This window comes from Magallana gigas, chromosome 8, assembly GCF_963853765.1.
Source record: "Magallana gigas chromosome 8, xbMagGiga1.1, whole genome shotgun sequence".
Classification (NCBI taxonomy): domain Eukaryota; kingdom Metazoa; phylum Mollusca; class Bivalvia; order Ostreida; family Ostreidae; genus Magallana; species Magallana gigas.
The window spans coordinates 44,252,962-44,262,493 of NC_088860.1; the positions used below are offsets into that span (position 1 = coordinate 44,252,962).

General features: G+C 33.1%; 1 protein-coding gene across 3 annotated transcripts in view; it reads left to right on the forward strand.

Annotated features, from left to right (window-relative positions):
- Positions 1-9,146, forward strand: part of LOC105320243 (uncharacterized) — a 149,318-nt gene extending 140,172 nt beyond the window's left edge. For all 3 annotated transcript variants that reach the window (XM_066068911.1, XM_066068912.1, XM_066068913.1), the window contains one exon: positions 7,885-9,146. In XM_066068911.1, coding sequence (XP_065924983.1) covers positions 7,885-8,114 — 230 coding nt within the window. In that variant the 3' untranslated portion in view covers positions 8,115-9,146. The remainder of the gene's footprint in view (positions 1-7,884) is intronic.
- The last annotated feature ends 386 nt before the right edge of the window (positions 9,147-9,532 follow it).

Sequence of the window (9,532 nt, forward strand, 5' to 3'; positions counted from 1 at the left end):
CCTAGTGGTACGGCGGGACCGTGATGGCGGTTTGAATTTTTACATAGGAATATTTAGAGAAAATCTTTAAAAATATTTTGGGAAAGTTTTCGGTCCAAAACTCAGTACTTAGTGTGAAAGCACAGGTTATGCAGATTTAAGTTTGATGAAACCATGATTCCCGAGAGAAAAGTGGGGCCACGAAAAAGGAGGGTATATAGGTGTAGAGAAAAATTTTCTTACAGGTACAACAACAAAAGGGGCTTGGTATTTACCAAAAAAAAGAGGTGGATACAATTTTTTTTTTAGCAAAATCTACTGTACTCAGTTGTCAAGATATTTTGATACTGTAATGCTAATTTGATCAGAATTAAGGCAATTGTTGCTCAGGTGAGCGATGTGGCCCCTGGGCCTCTTGTTTCGTAATTTTCTATTATAAAATGAGCAATTTTAACCCAAAATACAAAGTTATCTCTTTTTGTTTGACCAAATCATTTATATTTAATGAAAATATACATAAATGTTTACATTATTATAAAAAAAAACTTTAATTAGACAACTTTCAAAAATGACTTTTAGTTAGGCGGCAAGACAATGCTATCGTTGTTCGCAGTCCTTTCTCTGCACATTGGAGATGAAGGTTACGTAATATATTTTTAAGGTATCTTTAGTTTTTCTGTAAATAAAATGCATGCAGAAATAGCATACAGCTCCATTCAGGAGATTCCAATAATGAAAACGTATAAATATGTTTTAATATCAAGTCATGCTCTGTTGTAATCTTAAAGTCTTTGACCAAACTTGTATTCCAAGATTAGTAGTGGAAAGATTGGAGAGGGGGTATAACGATTTTTAAGTGTTTTAGCTCGCCTGAGCTAAAAGCTTTAGTGAGCTTTTCTGATCACATTTTTTCTGTCGTCCGTCTGTCTGTCCGTACGTCCGTTCGTCTGCAAACTTTTACATTTTGAACTTCTTCTCTAAAACCACCTAGCCAATTTCAACCAAAGTTGGCTCAAAGCATTCTTTTGGTAACGCAAATATGAATTTTAAAAATGAAAGACCGATCTTTATTCAAAGCGGAGAAAACCTCTAAACTGTAGAAAACGGGGTGCATTTTTACAACACCTTCTAAAGAACTACTAAGTCAAATACGTCGTAATTTAGCCTAAATAATCCACATGGGAAGAAAAATATAAATTGCAAAAATCATGCAGCTTATTCTATTTCAAAATTTGGAATTTACTAAATTAATAATAAATAAAAAAAGGGGGTCTATCGGTTTATTATTTCGGGTTTGGTATTTCGTATGCTGAAAACCAGGTTTTTGTCTGAAGTAGCCAGGATTGACGCACGGAAACAGGTCAAAGTGACAAAGATGAATTTGCTTGTTGTGCAACAGTTTCGTGCGAAGGGAATGTTTGAAACTTGCAAAATATATCCGTGCCGATTTTGTGAAGTAAATTTAGGTTTAATATTTCAATGCGTTGACATGTTCTCTTGTGACGGTGGATTTAGCTTGTTTTGATTTTTGTTTCATTTTTGGTATCTACGAGTCTGTGAGCCTCAAGTTATTTTAGACATGTATTTTATTTTAATTAATTACAGATTAAAATCTGCTGTATAACCAATGGGGAATATAATTGTCAATAAAACTCAAACAAGAAAAAATTATTAGTATCTGATCACGTGATTAGACTAGGTCAAAAGGGTGACAGTATTCAATTATTTGTAAATTTTCGGAAAAGTCTGTAAAAATGTAAATTTTGAAAATTATCAAATAAGAATTTTTTCTGGCCAATGTTTCCTTTCGGTGACATTTTGAGAGCTAATTTTTTCTGTATTTTTAGGGTCTTCCGTCTTCAGCAGAACACCCTACTATTATTCTTTTGTTTCTTTTTCACTTTTCTTATTATTATTAAGGTCTTCCGTTTCCAACGGAAGACCTTATTGTTTTCTTACTGTTTCTTATTATCATTTTTTTCCACAAATTTTGTGCACGCGATTTCTCAGAAACTATTCGACCGATTTTGACCATTTTTTCACAGATGATTGCAAGAGGTCATTATACTAGACGTTTTTTGAAATTTTGAAATCGTCACTTCCGGTACCGAGTTACGGCGGATTTTCTATTTTTTTTTGGGGGGGGGGGCTATTTTGTGCAGAGCTTATCTCAGAAACTATCAGAGATATGAATACGAAGTTTTCAGGATAGGTAGTTTATAGGTTGAAGTTGTGCACTATTATGTTGTTTTATGCCAGTGGCGTTATTTCTTGGAGCTCGCCTAGGCACGAAAATTGGGTACGAATTTTCATTCAAAATTTTCATACGTTTTGATCTGTATCTTTTTATCAGTTGATATTTTGTTAAGACATATATAACAAAAGTAGAAGATAATGAAAAGTTCTTTCCAACAAAATCAAGAAATAGGGGCTGGTCCCTTTTTTTAGGGGCCAAGACACTCGTAAACTCAATTTCAATTAACTTAAAAACGATAAAGATATTGTAATCTATTATAGAAGCAAAGTTGTTGATCGTAACAATATCTATCAGGAAAAATCATTGCCTTGCCCATTTATTACGTAATAAGGGATTTTTAAGGGCCAAAGTACTTAAACTTTGACGCAATATATCTAGAGAAGTAGACATATTTTGTTTGACATCATAGAAAAGAAAATGTTTGCATAGATGATTTAAATCGATTCCACTTATCAAAACACAAATGTCTGTCCCCATTAGGGGTTCTACAGGGCTGCCCCCTAAAATATTCAATCATTTGTATCTCAAAAATGAGCAAAAATGTCAAATGGGTGTAAGAACAAAAAATGTTAGTATTCTTAAGACCTTATTTAAAAAAATCAAGAAATAGGGGCTGGCCCCTTCAATTAGGGGCCAAGACACTCGTAAACTCTATTACAAATAACTTCAAAACGATAAAGATTTTGTAATGCATTATAGAAGCAAAGTTGTTGATCGTAACAATATCTATCAGGAAAAATCATTGCCTTGCCCATTTATTACGTAATAAGGGATTTTTAGGGGCCAAAGTACTTAAACTTTGACGCAACATATCTAGAGAAGTAGACATTTTTTGTTCGACATCATAGAAAAGAAAATGTTTGCATTGATAATTTAAATTGATTCCACTTATCAAAACACTTATGTCTGTCCCCATTAGGTATCTACAGGGCTGCCCCCTGAAATATTCAATCATTTATATATCAAAAATGAGAAAAAATGTTAAATGGGTGCAAGAACAAAAAATGTTAGTATTCTTAAGACCTATTCAAAAAAAAATCAAGAAAAAGGGCCTGCCCCTTCAATTAGGAGCCAAGACACTCGTAAACTCTATTTCAATTAACTTAAAAACAATAGACATTTTGTAATGCATTATAGAAGCAAAGTTGTTGATCGTAACAATATCTATCAGGAAAAATCATTGCCACGCCCTTTATTACGTAATTAGAGATTTTAAGGGGCCAAAGTATTCAAACTTGACACAATATATGCAGAAAAGAGTGAAAATTTGTTAGACATCATAGAAGAGAAAATATTTGCATTGATGATTTAAATTGATTCCACTTATCAAACCACTAATGTCTGTCCCCATTAGGGATCTAGAGGGATGGCCCCTAAAATATTCAATCATTTGTATCTTAAAAATGAGCAAAAATTCTAGATAAGTGTGAGAGAAAAAAAATGTTAGTATTTGTGAGACCTTTCGAATGAACTCAAGAAAAAGGGGCTGGCCCCATTTTAGGGGCCAAGACTCTCGAACACTCTATTACAGATAACTTAAAAACGATACAGATTTGGTAATGCATTATAGAAGCAAAATTGTAGATATTACCAATATCTATCTATTCTATCAAGAAAAAAATTCCTTGCCACGCCCATTTATTACGCAATTAGGGATTTTTAGGGGCCAAAGTACTTAAAATTTGACGCAATATATCTAGAGAAGGACATATATTTTGTTAAGCATTGTAGAAGACAAAATGTCTGTATTGATGATTCTAATCAATTCCACTTATCAAAACACCAATGTCTGTCCTCATTAGGCATCTAGAGGGCTGGCCCCTAAAATATTCAATCATTAGTATCTCAATAATGATCAACAATTCTATATAAGTGTAAGAACAAAAAATGTTAGTATTTGTGAGACCTTTCGAGTGATCTCAAGTATAAAGGGCTGGCCCCTTAAATTAAGGACCAAGACACTTGTAAGCTATATTTCACATATCTTAAAAACGATCAAGATTTTGTAATGCATTATAGAAACAAAGTTGTTGATCGCAACAATGTCAGTTTGTAAAACTCATTTAACACCCATTATGACGTAATTAGAGATTTTAGGGAACTAAAATCTTAATTCTTTAAAGTGCTGTATGTGAAAAACCAAAACACTTTGTTAAGCATTTTAAAGGATATTGACAATCGTATACATTTTCTGAAATAGATTGGTTAAAGGGACTTCTGAAATTTCATTGATATTTTAATCATATCTTTTAAAAATTGAACGGAAGACCTACTCGTTACTCGTAACGAGATCGTATCTAGTTTTTATTCTTTTTTTGTCTAACAAATTTTGTGCAGGCGATTTCTCGAAGATGGCTCATTCGATTTTCTTCAAATTTTAAGAATTGATGTGTCGGCATCTGAAGTTTGTACCGCCGTTTCAATTTTTTGATAACCACTTCCGGTCGAAAGTTATCGTCCGTTAACGATTTTTAAAAGTCAATTTTGTCGGCGAGAGATCCAAAAAAACAATAAAGATATAGGGCTGAAATTTTCAGTGAGAATAGACATTTTACCTGTTGCCACATGGTCATAAAAACGTCCGCCGTCACTTCCGGTCGTCACCGGAAGGAAAGATAAAAAATCGGTTTGTGCTCTTTATATATTTTTCTAACGGGTTGATGGAGACTCTTTTACTGATTCAGAATATGTAATTTATTTTGTAATCGATTGATGTGTTCCCGAGATATTAAGCATCAAAGACCTGAAGCGAGAGTCCGAGTAGCTCAGTCATTAGAGTCGTGGACATGTGCCAAGGCGACCTGGGTTCAAGCTTCGGGTGCCGAAATTTTTTTCCTTCATTTTTTGAGTTGATTAACAATGTTGTCTTAAAAATGAGGGATTTTATCTCATTTACTCAAAAATCGGACGAAAGACCCACTCGTTGCTCGCAACGAGAACGATCTAGTTTTCATTATTTACTAACGGTAGAGAGAACTGCGTACGCACCAAGAGCAAGTTGTGTATGTATGGTATAAGTTTGACCTACGTTTACTGTGTCTTAAATTTATATGTTGTTGGTGAGCAAACACTACCGACTTGCGGTCAACTTACATGTACGTGTAACGCCTCACGTCACTCGTGGATGTCAAATCGTACGGTTATCTTACTGCTTTCTTGAGTGAAATGCAGCTACCACGTACGTTTTCAGATCTTGCAAGGAAACTTTGGTGATTGATGTGCATATCAAGCAACGTACTTGTTACGAAAAGCAATTTTTCAAATTGTAAGCTGCTCTTCCGTGTCTCGCAAGTTTTTTTTTATCAAAATCCGCCCGTAGAAGCACGTATGGCCAATTGTGACTGAGGCTTTTATTAAGGTTTTCCGACCATCAACCTCAAAGTATTTTTTTATCATTAGAACTTAATTTGTCCTTCAAACTTATTCATGCAAATAAAGTGAAATAAAAAGAAGTTTATTGGTGTTATCAATGTATTTTACAATTTTTTTGCAAATTCGCTAACGAGGGATATAACAGAAAAAACTTAAAAATTGAGATCAAATTTAAAAAAGAAAGTAAGACCTCTGTGTCGGTGGCTCGAACTCATTTACGTATGTGTATTAGATCTCCTTGAAACTGCTAAGCCAAAGATTTCGTTAAATAATTGATCGTTATATTACCACTGAAAGACTAATAAATTTTTTGGTGACTTGAGTCACTCGGGTGACCTAAGGCAATTGGTCTTCGTCCGCCGTTGTGCGTTAACAATTTTTCATTTTTAAATTCTTCATGAAAACCCACGACAAATTGTTACCATTTTTGTTTTAAAGCATCTATATGGTAAGATGAATCTAAATTGTGAAATTCATGGCTTTACCACCCACGGGTGGGGTTTGGGGCACAGGCTGTGCAAAATATGCTAAAAAAATTTTCCACTCCTTCACATGTGAGAAAAAAACTGTATCTAAATTGTGAAATTCATGACCCTTTGGACAGGGTTTAGGTCCTAGGGCGGGGCTAATTTAGCCGTATAGTGAAAATGTACTAATCTTAGAAAATGTTCTTCTTTACTCCCACGCATGTGGGAAAAGAACTGAATGCATGCTAATGAAATCCACGAACTCCTCTACGTAAATTCTGAAATTCATGGCCCCTGGGTAGGGGCTTAGGTCGTGGGGTGGGGCAATATGGCCATTATAGTGTTAATGCATATAATGTTAAAACATCTTCTCTATTCTCACATGAGTAAGGGAAAATGACTTAATAGTTATGTTAACCAGGAAGTCTTCTACTAAAATAGTAAATTATATGTCTCCTTAGATATGGGTTTTGACTCTAGGGTGGGGCCAAAATGAATGTTAATGCTTATATTGTTAAAAATTATCCTCTCCACTTCCACAGACCTATAAGGAAAATTAATTCATAATTTGGAGACCAGGAAGCCGTCTACCAACATTATAAATTTCATGTTCCCGGAGATAGGGGTTCTGACTCTAGGATTGTGACAAAAAAGTCATGTCAAGTAAAAATTTTCTTTATTTAGTTTAAATGTATATAAAATGTTTAAAGAACTGTCTACTGGCACAGAATAAAAACTTACTGCAGATTTAGGAAAAAACCCAGCTGTCATCTTTAATAATATGTTATGCCCCCTGCATGTAAGACAGGGGTTATGGTTGGGAGGAGGGGGGGGGGGGCATGTATTTTTCTTATTATTTTATTCTGCTCATTGACAGGAATTTCAATGAAAGAAATGAGTTAATTCACATGTTTAGATAAGAAAAAGAATGAAGCTATCTATCAAAGTTATTGATAAGATATTATGAGAGCATTTGAAAAGGGTTCAGGGCCGAGAATTATAACAGTTGATGGAGTTATTGTGCCTTGCTTTTTCATAAAGAAGTTATCTTCCTTTGCTTGTTCATAAATAGTAGTTGTTTGAAGTAAGTTAGAAGTTGTATGATCAAAAAGGTTAGCAAGTACGTTTATCTTTATTTTTTTAAAAAGTGCTTTTTTTTTTTAAATAAACTAGTAGACTTGTTAATAGTAAAGTAATAACTATTATACTAGCCACCTTGTTTTAGTTTATCTATGAAAACATATAAACGTAAAACCTATCTAGATAGTTCACACATGTGGAAAATATTTTCATTAAGAGATTTTTAACCTTTTAGCACACTTACATAAGTACTTGTATTCTGATTCAATCTAACGTTACATGTACAATTAAAGGAAGGTAATGTGTTATTTAAACTTGGGATACCCTAGTTGCGACTATTGGTAGTCATTGAGTACTGTGGAATCATTAGAATTCGTGGTGGCTAAATTTCCGTGGTATTCGTGGGTAGCCCTCACCCACAAATTTAAATCCTCAACGAAAAGTACTTATAAAAGGTTTGGTTTACCATCTGAAACTGAAAACTGACTCATCCACGAAATTAGATCCCCACGAACAAGCAAAAAAACCCATAATCCACGAAAATTGGCCCCCACGAAATAAAATGATTCCACAGTATTTAATATATATGTTTCAGCTGTAATGATTTTGCCTAATTCTGTTATATCCTTTTTGGTATATAAACATTTTAGGATTGTTTGAAGATAGAAATGCATTTTAAAACATAATATATATTAGATACTAGTATTAATTATCTTTATCTGTTCAAAGATTACACAGACTGGGAAACAAAGAAAGAAATTGCAAAAAGTACCGCTAAAGCAGTTGCAGGGTGGTGTAAAGAAAATGCAAAGAGTTCGCAAAAACTTGAAACGATTTACTTTTTGCACGACGACTCAAGTTACATCAAGGAATTGATAGAATGCTGGAGACAACATCCTTGTTTAAAAGAACAATTGCTTGTAATTCCTCCAACTTCTACAAATTCTACTCCCGTGTAGTAGCATAATCAGTATGCTTAATTTTTTACTCTGTCACCTGGTATTTTTGAGGACATTGCAGTTTTGTTTGTAAAACTCATTTAGCTTGTACTAATACAATAGTTAGTGTTAGATTGTTGTACAATTTAGTCCACAATGTGTTACTAATTTTTGCAAATTCAAATCTCATTATTTGAAGATTGAAAAAAGTGTTCGATATATTTACTTATTGTTCTGCTTTATTCATTTATATTGATAAGGATGGCATCACATTTATCAGTGTCTTTGTACAATATTACTTTTATTTATTTCTTGATTAATTATTATTTTGATTTTACCAAGTTTTAAGTTTCCTATGAATAACCAATCTTTGGAAACAAATTTGAATTCTTTTTTACTTGAAAATTTATAAGAATGTGTGAGAAATACTTAAAGCAATGCCTTATTCATTTATATTGATTAGGATAGAATAGCATCTTTTATCGTCTTTGTACAAGATCACTATACAGGTTGAGTTTCGTTGTTATTTCTTGATTAAATGATATTTTTGCAAAATATCGAAGAAACACCAGATGTCCGTAAATGCCAGAAGCCAAGATGTGCCACCTGCCCTTACCTACAAGAAGGCCACCAGTTCGAGTTCAAAAACGGCAGAAATTTTAATATACATTCCTCTATTACATGTGAAAGTTCTCATCTAATCTACGTCATAACATGTGCAGGATGTGGAGAAAACTATATTGGTCAAACCGGGGATACCCTCAGACATCGAATGACCGTCCACCGACAACAAATTCGTGAAACAAAATACCAGTGCACGGCTGTTAGCGGACATCTCAGAAACTGTGCCAAGAACATTTTTCCGAACTTTACAGTGTGTCCTATCTATAAATTTTATAAAATAACAACCGAAAAAGAGCGTGAAACAAAAGAAAAACATTTCATTTCATTATATAAACCAAAACTGAATGCATTATAATTATGAATGTTTGAATATATTTTATGTTTTTCTTGTACAATTATAGAATATTTGAATATATTATATGTTTTTCCCGTACTATTACAAAACGCTTATACTATGACGTCATAATGAACTCTGAAAAGCGCAACATATACTTGATGTTATATGACGTCACAATGATCATTTGAAATGTATGTACTTATGTATCTATGGTGATTGTTCAAAACTCCTGAAGATTATAATGAAACCGGTAGAGTTTTGATTCGGCTTTCTGTTATTTTTTATTATTTAATACTTGTGTGGATTAACTTTACTCATTTTGGATTATATATATATATATATATATATATATATATATATATATATATATATATATATATATATAATTTCATGTTTTTTACAAATGTATGAAATTGATTCCAGTTGCTTTGGTTACAAAATAAAAACTAGGAAAAGTTATTACTTCAAACCCTGGAAG